At 42.9% G+C, this 15,841-nt stretch overlaps 1 protein-coding gene across 4 annotated transcripts in view; it reads left to right on the forward strand.

The window, feature by feature from the left end:
- The window catches only part of ABCB1 (ATP binding cassette subfamily B member 1), a 106,427-nt gene that overhangs the window by 6,597 nt on the left and 83,989 nt on the right, over positions 1–15,841 (forward strand). For all 4 annotated transcript variants that reach the window (XM_060157181.1, XM_060157182.1, XM_060157179.1 and 1 more), the window contains exon 4: positions 8,550–8,721. In XM_060157181.1, the coding sequence (XP_060013164.1) occupies positions 8,550–8,721 (172 nt within the window). The remainder of the gene's footprint in view (positions 1–8,549; positions 8,722–15,841) is intronic.

The following is a 15,841-nucleotide window of genomic DNA, read 5'->3' on the forward strand; positions in this document are numbered from 1 at the left end:
ATAATTCAGGCGTAACACACCAGACAATTTTAAAATGTGTGTGTGTGTGGGGTAATCCATCTTGTAAAATGAATATTAGTAAATTGAACAAGAAAATGCTTATAGGCAGGAAAAAAGTGTTGCCTTTTACACCAAGCACTCTGGTTATCTTATAAGAACTTCATCTTCCTGCACTGCAGTTGCTCTTGCTGAAGTTCCACCTTTGAGTCTGTTTCCACTCTCTTTGGAATTTTGGGGAAATGAGGCTATGCACTTGGGTCATTCTCAGAAGGACTACTTGAATAATCAAGTGACAGTTTTTATTTGTTTTAGAGTTCATTCTTATATTCTTGTACTAAAAGAAGCTTTGATGTTAAAATAGGGTTTATTGCCAAGACTTAATTTCCGTTCTATCCTTTGGAGACCAAAATATTTCTGTCTTTTGTAATTTTGTTTTACAAGTAACTTAAATTGAAAAAAACAGTCTTATGTTTTAGAAAACTTAACAGACCTAATATATAGAAGTAATACTATCAATACAATTGTGCCCACAAAAGAATAAACATCTGGAGTTTGAAGGCTAATAATTATAACATAAATACAGCTCTTTATGCCATGTGTTGCACTAAGTACTTCCTATATGAACGCATTTAATCTTTACAACTCCCTTGAAGATAGATACTATTATTATTCTAATTTTACAGATAGAGAAAGTGAGGTGAGACTTACTAACTTGCCCAGGAATCCTCAGCAGGGCCAAGATTCAGACCTAGGAAATTCATGTTGTAAATCACAGCGCTCAGGACGGCATAGAAGGAATATGTTCTAAGTCTTTTGAGGAAAAGCTGTGCTATTTAAGTGGCGCTTTCTCATGCCTTTTTCTTGAAGAGCTGACATAGTTAACTGTGAACTTGTGTATAAAACGCATATAGACAGGGACATATTAAGAACATTTAACAGTAAAATGCTGATGCTGTTGGCATTGCTGATGCATAAAAATTTCCAGCTAAGACAAAAACTGATATGTGTTGGGGGTTTCCAAGAACCCCAGGTTTGATGATTCACTTGGAGGACTCACAGGACTCGGCATATTGCCATACTCGTGGCTAAGATTTACAGCAAAATCGGCAATGGGCAAAGGAAAGAGGGAGAGGTCCAAGAGAAGCCCCCAATGTCTTGTCCCAATGGAGTCAACTTTATTCCCCCAGCAATGAGCTGTGACAACACGTGTGAAATGCTGTCTGTCAGGAGAGCTCATTAGAGACTCAGTGCCCAAGGGTTTTTGACTGGGGGCTGATCACATAGGCGCAGCGTGTACCAAAATTCCAGACTCGCAGAAGGAAGGCAGACCTTCAGCATAAAGCACATTGTTTGTACAAATAGTTTGGCCACTTTTGTCAGTTAGGGTGATGGTTACTCTCCCCAAAATCCAAATTCTAGATGCCAGCCAAGGGCTAACCTTGAATGCAGTCTCAGGCTTGCAGCGTTCACTGTTTTCTGTACACCATCCCTGTTAACTTTTTTCTAGTAGAAGACTTTTTGGCAGTCTTGAGAAAATGATGAAAAAGAGGTAAGGAATAGATTCAGATTTTTCTACTGGCCTTTATTTCTGTCAGGCTTTGTTTCAACGTTTACAGAAATACAAAATAAAATCTAAAACAAGTGAGGAAACGGGACAACTGGAAATTGGGGCGGGAGCGATACAAGTTGGGCTACACTTCTTACACAAAGCGCTCCTTAAAGGTTAAACACCCTTGCTACAGATTCAGCTCTGATCTTTCCACTTTATGTATCTTATTGAAACATTAATTTTTTTTCTAAATAGAGAATAGGTGGCAATGTTAAGTGCTTCCTCTGTGCCAGGCATCTGTTAAGCACCTATGTGTATTATTTAACTTCATCCTCACAGTGACCCTGTGATGTAGGAACTTGTGTTATTCTGATGGTCCAGATGATGAAACAGACTCAAGAGAGGTTTAAGCGATGTATTCAGTCACACAGTCACATAGCTAGTAAGGGGAAAGGCCCAGAGTTTTGCCAAGATCTGCTTACGCTACGTCCAGAGCTTTTAACAACGTTAATCCTTTATGATAGTATATGGTTGGTTAACATTTTATTTCTCTGGAATTGAAGGGTTCTTTGTTGATGCTGTTGTTTTCCGGCCACTTGGTCATTCTTCACTGGAGACTTTACCACCTTGTTCAGTGTCTCCCTCTCCACCCGTGATACTCCTACTATCTTGGGTGACTTCTATGGTGTTATAAGGATAACCACTCTTTGACCTTCACAGCGGCAGTAATTTTTCCCTCCCCTTTATTCCAGCCACCCTCTCACATCCTGCACTTTGCTGTTGCTTGAAACTGTTCTACCTCCAAAGTACCATTTTGAAGCAGCCAGACTGAATTAGCCAGCCATCTCCTCTCTCTTCAATCTGCTTACTGTTTTCCTTGGACCTTGAGTCCCCTGACCCATCAGTTTCCCAATCAGCCCCTTCCTGTTTCCATTCCCTTTCTTTTTTTTTTTTTTTTTTTTTTTTTTGGTACGCGGGCCCCTCACTGTTGTGGCCTCTCCCGCTGCGGAGTGCAGGCTCAGCGGCCATGGCTCACGGGCCCAGCTGCTCCGCGGCACGTGGGATCCTCCCGGACCGGGGCACGAACCCATGTCCCCTGCATCGGCAGGCGGACTCTCAACCACTGCGCCACCAGGGAAGCCCCCATTCCCTTTCTTATCAGTTTAGAGCAATGGTCATCACTTTAGTGATACTCTTGCCCGAACTACAAACTTCCTTTCACCTGTCACTTGTCATGCCCAGCCCAGGCAAAATCAGCCATCTGCTTTCTTGGTGCCTGAACCCCGACGTCTGATTGGTGCTGGAGAAAAATCTTGCGCTAGGCTGTACCCCACACAGAAACCCTATTCCTTCTCTTCTCGCTGAGTATGTTAAAACTCTATTCAGATTTCCCACTTCTCCCCACCTAACCCCAACTCTTGGTGGATGACCTCTTTTTTTATTTCACAAACCAAATGGAAGCCACCTGAAAGAAGTTCCTCAGCTCTTCTCTCCCAGTCTAACAAACCTACCTGTACCTGGATCAGTTGCTTCTTCCTTCCCTCCTATTGTAACAGGAAGCATTTGGTTCTTAAATCTAATCACCCACTTGAACACTGTATTTTGGCTTCTATATCCTCTGCCTTCTCAAGGACCTTACGTTATTATTATTACTATCCTTTCTCTTCTGTATCCTCAGTCTCTCCCTCTGAACTGGATCTTTCCAATTGGTATTTACAGGTCACCTGTCTTTAATGTCACTAATGCCCTCCTTAAAGCCATCTCCTCTAGCTTCACAAATAGGAGCTGCCTTTGCTCTCTGTTTCACTTCCAAATCACTTCTTAACGTATTATAATTTGGCTTCTCCAACACTCACCAAATGCAGTGGACAGTCTGTCCTGACCTTTAAGTAGCACCTGACCCTGTGTACCGTATTCATTCCTCTTGTTTGCATCTGTGATGCCACAGTCTGCTCATTTTCCTCCCAGTTCTTCGGTTCTTTTCTTGTGTCATCTTTGCCTGTGAATTTAGAGTTCTCAACCCCTAATCCCAGGGGCCAGTGATAGTGGTGGCAGCTCTCTAGTTTCACGTGACCGCTTCCAAATTGTTTTCATGCAAAACTCCATCCCTGTTTGAGTTTGGTTCTGGACAATTATAATATCTTCTATCCATTTTCAGTGATACCCTCTACTGATTTCTAGTTACTTTTGCTCCTCCATTGAGGACCTTGTCGTTTGATTGCTTCTACTTCGTTCGCCTATGCTCTCATCATTCTTCTATTTTGGTAACCTTATTAATGCCTCCTAAACTCCACATTCTTTGACCTCTTCAGTTCCAACAACCTTCATCCCTTCCTTCCTTTAGTAAATGACACTGTGGACAAAGACCTTTGGTTTATCATCCGGGTGGACTCCCACCTCTAACGCTGTAAACTCAAATGGATGTCTTCCACCCCCGCTTATGATCCTTCTTGCTTGGCCATTGTTCCTTATTATCCATTTTTTGACATTGCGTATTCATTTTCTATTGCTGTTGGAACAAAATACCGCTAACTTAGTGGCTTAAAACAACACAAATGTATTGTCTTATAGTTCTGGGGCCCAAAGTCTCACTGGGCTAGTCAAGGTGCCAGCAAGGCTGGATTCTTCCGGAGGCTCTAAGAGAGAATCTGTTTCCTTCCTTGTTCAGCTTCCACAGGCTTCCTGCCTTCTTGGACTCGTGGCCCCTTCCTCGCTTCACTCCACCCTCTTGCTTAGCATTTCTCCTACTACTGACTCTGATCCCCCTGGCTCCCTCTGATAAGGACCCTTATGATGACATTGGGCCCACTTGGGTAATCCAGGATAGTTTGCTCATCTCAGTATCCTTCATGTCTGCAGAGTCATTTTTGCCACATGAGGACACATTCACAGGTCCCTGGGGATAGGACGTGCACATGCTTGGAAGCCGGAGCATTTTTCTGCCCTCCTATACCTGGTCAAGACTTCACTCTCTCAACCACTGTCTTACCTCCTAGTTGCCCTCCTCCATGTTTGCGCTTCTAAAACTTATTCTACCCACAATAGCCACATCAGATCACCTCCGTTCCATCCTTCAAACCCTTGAATGCCTTTCCTTTACGCGTAGATGGGAAGTTGACAGTAAAACCAAACTTCCTCCTCTGGCTATACAATACCCTCCATAATCTGACCTCTGTCTCACCTCTGATTTCACGGCAGGCAGATCTCCTTCACCCTCTTCTTGCCACAGTGGTAATTATGTTTGGTCCTTGAAACCCTCTGAGCTTGTATTCATCCCAGGACCTTTGCATTTGTTCTTTCTGCTTGGAACCTCTGTCCGTAGATTATCACATGACTTTTTCCTTCCTGTCACTGAGGACTGAGCTCAGATGTTGCCTTTTCATAGAGACTTTCCCCGCCCAGCCAGTCTGAGCCCACTGGTGCTTCCTGTCACTGTGGCACACCACCCTGTGTGATATGTCTCCTGAGTACTTAACCACTGTCTGATTTCTTGTTTACGTTTGTCTTCTTTCTGAATCTAAGCTCCATGAGGGCAGGTGGTTTTGTGTGATTCCTTCCTTGCTGTGCTCCAAGTGCCTAGAACCGTGCCTGGAACTTTAATAGGTACTTAGATATTGAATGAATGTTGAATGTGTCTATTCCCTCTTGTACTGTTTGCATACTAGTAAAATGTAATGTAAGTTTTATGAGGACAGGTAGCTTGTCTTACTCAAGCTGCCTGTCCTCATAAAGCTTGTCTTACTAGGTACTTGTGCCAGTACCTAGAACCAAGCTTGATCCGTATTTGGTGCTTAATAAATATCTTTTTTTTTTTTTTTTTGGTACGCGGGCCTCTCACTGTTGTGGCCTCTCCCGTTGCGGAGCACAGGCTCCGGACGCGCAGGCTCAGTGGCCATGGCTCACGGGCCCAGCCGCTCCGCGGCATGTGGGATCTTCCCGGACCGGGGCACGAACCCGCGTCTCCTGCATCGGCAGGCGGACCCTCAACCACTGCGCCACCAGGGAAGCCCCTCCAAATTGTTCTTAATCCCACTCATTATTTCTTGCTAGATGATCTTGTCCACGCCCATGACTTCTGCTACATACGCTAGTGTCACAAAAGTACTCCTCAAACTGAATTTTCTCCTTGTATGCCTGGATGGGCATGAAACAGGACCAAATGAGATTTCTCTGCCCCTTCTCTGTCCCCTTCCCCCATATCTTTGCCGATTCTGGTTTGCCTTGTCTCAGTGAAGGGTCCTTCTTGGTCAGTTAGCTTCTTCCTGCTGCTTCTATACCTCGCATCCCAAGCTTGGGAGACCCCAGTCTTCTCTGGGCACACTGTGATCGTTCTTGCCTCAACTTAGCGTCCTTTCTGGTTGGAATGCCTTCCTCCTTGCTTTTAAGCCCTTGCTAAACTGCTAAAGCTGGGAGGAAGCATCACCTCTATGAAGCTTTTCCACAAAGGAGGCAATGACCCATTCGCTCAGTTTTGTATCTGCCCTACACTGTATGTACCATGCTGTCAAGGCATGCAGAATATACATTGAATATACTTTTTTTGCTTTGCCTCCATCCTTTAAACACTCTGGAAGCAGGAGTTGTAACTTTGGTATTTATTTCTGGCTTTTTTCGGTCATTGAGCAGGCATTTAGTAAATATTTATATTCATGGCCTGCTTGCTTTTATTATAATAGCCAGTGTTAGTTTCCGAGGTAAAATGTCCTTGGGGTTGGTGATGAGGGGAAATCCTTGTGTATCAACCATCTTCTCTTCCTCTACTGAGGAATTTGATACTTTGTCCATTTTATAGTCTCTGATAGAAGATACTAGATACTAAATGGTTTCTGCTCATCTCTAACTCCTTTCTTTTCTTTCCTTAGGTGGATGAATACTTAGTTAAGACAAAGTAAATAGTGGCAAACTTTAGCCCGTGTTTCAATGAAATACGAAAAAAAAGGCAAAATGTGTTCTCCCTTAAAGGTTTTAATTTGTAAATAGGATGTTTTTAGATTATGGAAAATACGTCATTAATTTAAGCTCATTTGATTACAAATCCTTCTTTCTTTCCTTCCTTCTTTCCTCCCGCCCCCCCCCCTTCCTTCCCTCTCTTCTTTCTTTCAATTTGCCTGCAGTTAAAGAGATTATGCACATCTGTACTGGTCTCTGGGAAGCATGCATCTAACTCATTCCTTTCCTCTTCCTTCTTACTATGGAGACCTAATTACATTAACATCATTTCACATTTGTGCTAATGCTGTTAGGCAGCAGATCTTTGACCCAAGCCACTTTTTTAAAGCCACAACACATGTTTCCTCAATGGTGATTTTTCTGGGTTGAAAAATCTTGAGCTGAAAAGTCGCTTGCATTCTTGGAAATCAGAGTCACAAATGCTGCCTTTCTGTTATTGTGTCATTATAGATTTTTGTAATTTCCCAGAATGTCCTATGCTTCTCATGAAACCCGCATATGTAAGAGAAGAAGGCAGATGAAATCTGGCGTGTTCAAGGTGGTATGGCTGTAAATTGGTGCAGCCACTATGGAAAACAGTATGGAGGTTCCTCGAAAAACTACAAATAGAACCACTGTATGATTCAGTAATTCCACTATTGGGTATAGATCCAAAGAAAAGAAAAACACTAATTTGAAAAGATATATGCACCCCAGTATTCTTAATAACATTATTTACAATTGCCAAGATATGGAAGCAAACTAAGTGTCTGTCAACAGATGGATGGATAAAGATGTGGTACACACACACACACAGTGGAATACTACTCAGTCATAAAAAAGAATGAAGTTCTGCCATTTGCAACAACATGGATGGATCTAGAGTGTATTATGCTTAGTGAAATAAGTCAGACCTGAGAAAGACAGATACTGGATGTTATCACTTACATGTGGACTCTAAAAAGTACAACAAATAAAGATAACAAACCAGAAACCGACTCACAGATACAGAAATCAAACTGGTGTTATCAGTGGGGAGAGGGAAGGTAGGAGGGACGAGATAGGGGTAGGGGATTAAAGAGGTACAAACTACTGTGTATAAAATAAGTAAGCTACAAGGATGTATTGTACAACACAGGGAATATAGCCAATATTTTATAGTAAGTTTAAATAGAGTATAATCCATAAAATTGTTGAATCACTGTTGCACACCTGAAACTAATATATTGTAAATCAACTAAACTTCAATTTAAAAAAAGAAGACAGGGCTTCCCTGGTGGCGCAGTGGTTGAGAGTCCACCTGCCAATGCAGGGGACACGGGTTCGTGCCCCGGTCCGGGAGGATCCCACATGCCGCGGAGCGGGTGGGCCCGTGCGCCATGGCCGCTGAGCCTGTGCATCCGGAGCCTGTGCTCCGCAATGGGAGAGGCCACAACAGTGAGAGGCCTGCGTACCGCAAAAAAAAAAAAAAAAAAAATTAAAAAAAATAAAATAAAAAAAATAAAAAAAGACAGACTGAGTCCAATATAAAGAAGAAGGTCAGAACTCAAAAAAAGAAACAAATGCCTATTTCTTTTCTTTTCTTTTTTTAAATTACCTCAATACATTTATTTTTATTTATCTATTTATTTTTGGCTGCATTGGGTCTTCATTGCTGTGCGTGGGCTTTTCTCTAGTTGTGGCGAGCGGGGGCTACTCTTTGTTGCAGTGCATAGGCTTCTCATTGCAGTGGCTTCTCTTGTTGCAGAGCATGGGCTCTAGGCATGTGGGCTTCAGTAGTTGAGGCACGCAGGCTCAGTAGTTGTGGCGCACAGGCTTAGTCGCTCCGTGGCATGTGGGATCTTCCCGGACCAGGGCTTGAACCTGTGTCCCCTGCATTGGCAGGCGGATTCTTAACCACTGTGCCACCAGGGAAGTCCCAAATGCGTATTTCTAATTAGGTTATCAGACCAACGTGGTCGCAGTAGTAGTCTGAGAACTGTTTAGATTTCAGATATATTTGGAAAGTAGAGCTAATCATCCATGAAATTGTGCTAATTGTTCTTCTTCTCTGTGTTTTCTCATTTTTTAGTTTCGCTATTCGAATTGGCTTGATAAGTTGTATATGGTGTTGGGGACTGTGGCTGCCATCATCCACGGAGCCGGACTCCCCCTCACGATGCTGGTTTTTGGAGACATGACGGATAGCTTTGCAAATGCAGGAAATTTAGGAAACCTGACTATTTCACAACTAACTAATGGAAGTAAGTATTGTTTGCTGTACTGATTTTGTTGGAATCTTTGCAGAAAAATCATTCGCTCAGAATGAAGTTTGTGGAGCCCTTACTAAATATGCACTAGTGTGTTCAGTGCCGTGGAGGGGTCTGAGCTATAGTTCATATTTGTAATGAATCCCAGAAGATAATATTCACAAGCATTAGAGTATACAGTGGAAGTGCTGGTAGAGATATGTAGAAAAAGAGAGAGCTCTGTGAAGTCAGAAATATCCCAGGTAGTTTCAGGAAGAGGTATAGGAGCCTAATCTGGACTTTGAATGATAACTAGGAATCAGTTGCGAGATTCTCTGACATATTAGACGTGGGTATAAGCGACAGGAGTTTAAGATGATTCAGTAGTTTTTAGCTGGATAAACTGGACGCAGCTATCATCAGGTGAGATGAGGAAGATGGAGGGGAGAGTATTTTGGCAGTAAACACCAGAAATCTAATTTTGGACATTGCCACAGGTTAGGCTCTTTGTTTTTTAAAAACCATTTATTTATTTATTTGGTTGCACCAGGTCTTAGTTGTAGCTTGTGGACTCCTTAGTTGTGGCTTACAAGCTCCTTAGTTGTGGCATGTGAACTCTTAGTTGCGGCATGCATGTGGGATCTAGTTCCCTGACCAGGGATCGAACCCAGGCCCCCTGCCTTGGGAGCTTGGAGTCTTACCCACTGCGCCACTGGGGAAGTCCCAGGTTAGGCTCCTTGGAAACATGAAAATGGAGAAATGGGGACCAGAGAAGTTGTGTGTGTGTGTGTGTGTGTGTGTTTTAGGATGAGAGAAATAACAGCTTGTTTGTATGCTAATGGAAATGATCCAAAAGAGAGGAGAAAGTGATGCTCTGCGAGAAAGCAAAGAAATTTGTTTGAGTGATATCCTTGAGAAAGGATGGAATCTTATGCTCAAGATGGAATACTTGCTTGAGGTAGGAGCACAAATAGTTCACCCACAACAACGGGTGGGAAGAGAGAGTATTTGAGTGTCAATGCCCAAAGGTGGGTAGACGAGGACATGAGAATTTGTGGAACTTTTCTTCCGATAACTTCAGTTTTTTCAGTCAAATAAAAAGTAAGACATTTGGCTGAAAAAGAAAGGAGATCGAAAACAAGTTTATGGGGATTCCGTGGCAGTCCAGTGGTTAGGACTCTGCGCTATCACTGCTGAGGGCCTGGGTTTGATTCCTGGCTGGGGAACTAAAATTCCATAAGCCTTGTGGCATGGCCAAAAGAAAAAATTAAAACAAGTTTCTTAGGAGAGTGAGAAAGTGAATGGACTAGGGTGTCACGCACACACACTTTCACACTCTCGAACTTGATTGAGGAGGGACTGGTTGATAGCTGTGAGCTCCCAAGTCACCTTTGGTCAAGCATACCTGAAGACTTGCAGCCTGTTGTGCAGTCCAGGGGTAGAAACCTTGATAAGGCCTGTTTGAGAACACACGGGAGAATAAAGTGATGTAGCTTTTGCATAAGTCTCTGATGAACACTCTGAATCCTTTCCCCCAGAATATATGCATGCCAATTAATAGGCATGCCAACTGGGGGTGTTTATGGATCCTCTGATACCTGTCTGTGGATCCGGGGAGCTCTTTTTTGTGATTCTGAAGAGCACATTGTTTACCCTGAGGCGGTACTGCTTCAGTTCTGTGAAGACAGGTAATGAATTGGGCCAGAAAATTTTATAGTATGTTTGAGCTCTGTAAAATTCTTACGCATTTATTATGCCCCTTCATGGCATTCAGAGGCACCTGGCAAAAGATGTTCTACGTTTTCATACCGTTCACCAAAAGGAAGCACTTGGTGCTCTCTGAGTTCATTGGTTCCCAGGCATGCTATAATTTAGCAATACTCTTTGGAGTTGGTTCTCTCACTACTTTTCAGGGCTCTGTGGCAGCTCAGCTGACTTTATATGTACATCTGTGCCCATTCTTACCCTACCCACTTTTTATGAAATCCAGACACACACATTGATCTAACTGTGGGAGGTGTTCTACTTATTATGCTGTGCACCTGCATGCATTCCATGGAGGGCCAGCTGCTGAACTCAGCTGTGTTTATCAGGAAATATTGGGCTGTTAACACAACTGTTGAAAATTGGCCCAGTCTGGGAAGAGTAGACTATTACATGGCTGCCTGAAGCTAGCAGAGCTGAACTTGGATGGGCCAGAGTAGACTCACTTGTGCTATGTGGATTGGTCTTCTTCAAAATTTATTTTCTATTTTTTAATTTAATTTTTTTTTTTTTTTTTTGTGGTATGCGGGCCTCTCACTGTTGTGGCCTCTCCCGTTGTGGAGCACAGGCTCCGGACGCGCAGGCTCAGCGGCCGTGGCTCATGGGCCCAGCTGCTCCGCGGCATGTGGGATCTTCCCGGACCGGGGCACGAACCCGTGTCCCCTGCATCGGCAGGTGGACTCTCAACCACTGCGCCACCAGGGAAGCCCCTAAAATTTTTTTTATACAGTGTTTCATGGTTGCTTTCTATTTCCAGTTATTACAAAATACTGGCTATATTCCCCGTGTTGTACAATACATCCCTGACCCTGTCTTACACCCAGTAGTTTGTATCTCCCACTCCTCCACCCCTATATTGCTCCCACACACACTGGTAACCACTAGTTAGTTCTCTGTATCTGTGAGTCTGCTTCTCTTTTATTATATTTACTAGTTTGTTGTGGTTTTATTTATTTATTTATTTAATTTATTTTTGACTGTGTTGGGTCTTCGTTGCTGTGCGCGGGCTTTCTCTAGTTGTGGCTAGCGGGGGGCTACTCTTCATTGCAGTGCGCGGGCTTCTCGTTGTGGTGGCTTCTCTTGTTGTGGAGCACGGGCTCTAGGTGCTCGGGCTTCACTAGTTGCAGCATGCGGGCTCAGTAGTTGCAGCTCGCGGGCTCTAGAGCGCGGGCTCAGTAGTCATGGCGCACAGGCTTAGTCGCTCTGTGGCATGTGGGATCTTCCCGGACTAGGGCTCGAACCCGTGTCTCCTGCATCGGCAGGCGGATTCTTAACCACTGCGCCACCAAGGAAAGCCCTGTTGTGTTTTTTAGGTTCCACATATAAGTGATAATATCATACAATATTTGTCTTTCTTTGTCTGAGGTTTCACTTATCGTAATGCCCTCCAAGTCCATGCATGTTGCTGCCAGTGCCAAAAGTTTGCTCTTTTCTGTGGCTGAGTAGTATTCTATTGTATATATGTACCACATCTTCTTTATTTATTTGTCAGTGGGCACTTAGGTTGCTTCCATGTCTTGGCAGTTGCAAATAATGCTGCTGTGAACATTGGGGTGCATGTTTGACTAGTCTTTTTTTTAACAAAAAAAACCAAGTGCGTTAACATATACATACATTATATCTCCATCACCCAGATGTTAATTGGCCTTTACTCTCATAAGAAAATAATTGATCTCTTTAAGTAGAAGTACTGACGATTACTATGTCTTGGTGTTTGTTACCTGGTCCACCTTTAGACATGTGAGATGGGCAGTAACCTGTCTTAGTTACCCAACAGCATACGTCAGTTCTCAGAACAGTCCAGCTGTGGAGACTAGCTCCTCCTAGGTCTCTGCATTAGCTCGTAAGCTGGTGGTTTGGACTGCATCTTCATAGATGTCCGGATCATAGGGTTTCCAATGGGGGGAGTAGTTGACGTTGCATTCCTTGCCAATCCTTCCCATTCAGCTCCCTCTTCCAATCTTGGGAAAATTTAGAGAAGTATTTGGAAGTTTTGTCTCTGTCTGTGTCACCTTCTTGAGAGGCACTGTATTCAATGGTTAAAGTGCAGGCTCTGGAGTTGGACTGCCTGCGACTGAAACCCCACCTTTGCCCCACTTTTTAGTTAGGTTTGGGGAATTTTTTCATACTTTAATTTCTCAACTTCAAAAAAAGGTTGGATAACAATAGAACCTACTTCATAGAATGGTTGTGAAAATTCAGTGGATTCCTCATTTAAGACTCATGGAAGAGAATTTAGTCATAAAAAAGTACTCAATGTTAATTATTGTTATTATTATCAACAGGAAACTCATACTTTCATGTTCCTCACAAATGAACCTTCATAACCTGCAGTGATGATATGGTTCCTTATCTCATTTCATCTTTGTAGAGCTCTGTGATACTACCTCAGTTTTCATATTTGTTGACAGGCATACTGCAAATCACTCAGTACCTGTTATAGATGTGAATTATCCCTTTCAGCAGCATTTCCTTAGGAACTATGGACTGCTAGGCAGGCCTATCGCGGAAGGCAAAGGTCCTCAAACTATGGCCCGTGGGCAATATCTGGCCTCTTGCCTCTTTTTATGCCACTTGTGAGCTTAGAATGATTTTTACGTTTTTAAATCACTGGGAAAAATTAAAAGAAGAATATTTTTGTGACACATAAAAATGATATGAAGTTGAAATTTCAGTATCTATACATAAAGTTTTAATGGAACACAGCCATGCCCATTCAGTTGAGTATTATCTGTGGCTACTTCCACAACACAGTGGTGCAGTAGAGTTGTTGTGACAGAGACCATATGGTCCACAAAGCCTAAAATATCATCTGATCCTTTACAGGAAAGGGTTGCCAATCTCTGAGGCAGGGTATTGAGTAGGGGGTTATTATCTTCGATCAGTCCACCAGTGAATATGTATTAAAGCATTCTGTGAGCCAGCCATGGTATGTGTCCTAAGTATTCATTCCCATCCCCCAAGAAATTTAGCATAATGGGCGGAATGGACAAGGGAGCCAACAAATGCAGTTGGATATGATTAGTGCTATGATACAGAGATACACAAACTACTTGGGAAGGAGAGGATGGGTGTGGCTCCATCTAGGAATCATGGCAGGCTTCCAAGAGGAGGTGATAACCAAGTTTGGTCCTCAACCAAGATGGTACCTCTCTCATGCACAAAATAGACATGTTCTATGTGACAAGTGAAACCATTTAAAAACAAATATTAAATTAAAAAATACAGTTAATACCCTTCTCTCGCCACCATTCCTGATTGCCACTCCCCTGTATATCCTTCTGTGTCTTTTCAAGGCTCCATGCTATCTCTGTTGTAATTTTTACCCTAGAACACTCAGTATCTTGTCATAAATGTGTTTGTAGATTCAGACTTCCAAATGTCCTGAAAGCTGCCTAGGTGAGGGGAGTAGATAGCAAAGGTTTTGATGCTGGTCCTGGAGCCGAGGGCAAATGAGCTCTCTGATGCTTCTGGTGGGAGGGCCAGCCTACTGGGGCCTCAGACACTCTCAGACCTTTCTTCTTGCCCTTCCCTGGGTAGAACCTCATGACCTCTCTGTGGGGTAGGCTAGGTACCAGAGCCTCCTTGTTGGACAGGAAGTATTCCTTGCTTCAGGAGACTTAGATTTGCTAAGGCTCCCGAAAGCCTCAGAGTTTTACACTAAACATAGAATTTAACTAGACAGTTTGAAAAACTTTTTGAGCAAGCAGATCCTTTTTTTTTTTTTTTTTTTTTTTTTTGCGGTACGCGGGCCTCTCACTGTGTGGCCTCTCCCGTTGCGGAGCACAGGCTCCGGACGCGCAGGCTCAGCGGCCATGGCTCACGGGCCCAGCCGCTCCGCGGCATGTGGGATCTTCCCGGACCGGGGCACGAACCCGTGTCCCCTGCATCGGCAGGCGGACTCTCAACCACTGCGCCACCAGGGAAGCCCCAGGCAGATCCTTTTATGCTGCTGTAATAGACCCCTCAAAGGCTTTCTCTTCTCCCAATGCCTTTCTCTGTTTATCAGACAGTGGCCTTCATTCTGTTCTTTTTGTTGTGGATCTGATTTCCCGACATCCTACTCCCTTATATCTCTATCTTATTAGGTTTTGCCTTTGCCTTAAAATCTCTGATGACTTGGGCCTTGCGAAGTCATCTGTGTGAACAGAACTCAACCACTGCTGAAATTCTGTAGTGTTCTGTGAATTCTCATCTTCCTCATGAGACTATTCACTGCCTGCACATGAGCCTGGATAAAGGTGCTTGTGATTTTAGACACGTTGTGTTAAAGGTGACAAGTTGTGTATAAGTGTAAATGATATCCAGGCAGTTTAAGAAATGAGACTGAATCTTGGCATAAAGAATTGGACTAGAGATTCGACAACATTTGAGTTGAAGGAATGATAAATCTCCTGGGATAGGATATGGGGAAAAGTAAAGGGAATGGGGAGTTCTAAGCCTTGAGGAAGACTCAATTTTTAGCAGTAACTAAAGCCAATTTTTATTGAGCACTTAATACGTGCTGGGCACTGTTCTTAGTGCTTTACATATATTAACTCCTTTATTTCTTTCATGGACGTGAGGTTGATACTATTATTATCTATACGTTACAGATGATGAAACCAGGGCCCAGAGGGTTGAGTATATTTAAGTTGCCTGAGGTCATAGAGTTAGTAATTAGTCAGTATTTGAACGCATGCAGACCAGTCCCAAGTCCATGCACTGAAGAAGACAGAGGGACACCCAGAAAGGAAGACAGTGAGGATTATGTGTTAATCGAGAAATGAAAGTACGTGAGGGCGATCTGCCGTGTCTCACTGTGGGTAACACCCAGAAGTACTCTTCACATAAACTCTTCATTATTTATTGTCTCTAATGGTTCAGTCGATGGTACATCCACATGAATGGCTTCTCTCTTTCTCCATAACTATATCATGGTTGGTTCTGTTTAACCTCCTACCAGATTGTGGGCTGAGGAATGGAACAAATGAGATACTCAAATTCTAGTACAAGTTAATAATTCAGAGAAAAAGGGGAAATGTGGAAATATATTTATAACTTATATTTATATAAGTAATATAAATATAAAAAAGTAATATCTATATTTTGCTGCTTAAACTATGAGCATATAAATCATATGCAGATCTTGAATATGTGTTTCAAGACTTTGGTGTTGTAAACAGAAAACATTGCCGTCTCTGTCCTCAAGGCTAGCATTATGAGTATTCTCCAGACTAGAATGTTAGTTAATACTTCAGTTCTAAGTACTTCATAAAAATTTCTGTGATGGATGTTTTCTTTTCATTTGCTCAAGGCTTTCCTCTGCTGCTAACCATTTCATGGGAAAAATTCTGAGAGATAAATTTCTGGAAAATTGAGTACCAAATAA

Source organism: Lagenorhynchus albirostris, chromosome 8, assembly GCF_949774975.1.
Source record: "Lagenorhynchus albirostris chromosome 8, mLagAlb1.1, whole genome shotgun sequence".
Lineage (NCBI taxonomy): Eukaryota > Metazoa > Chordata > Mammalia > Artiodactyla > Delphinidae > Lagenorhynchus > Lagenorhynchus albirostris.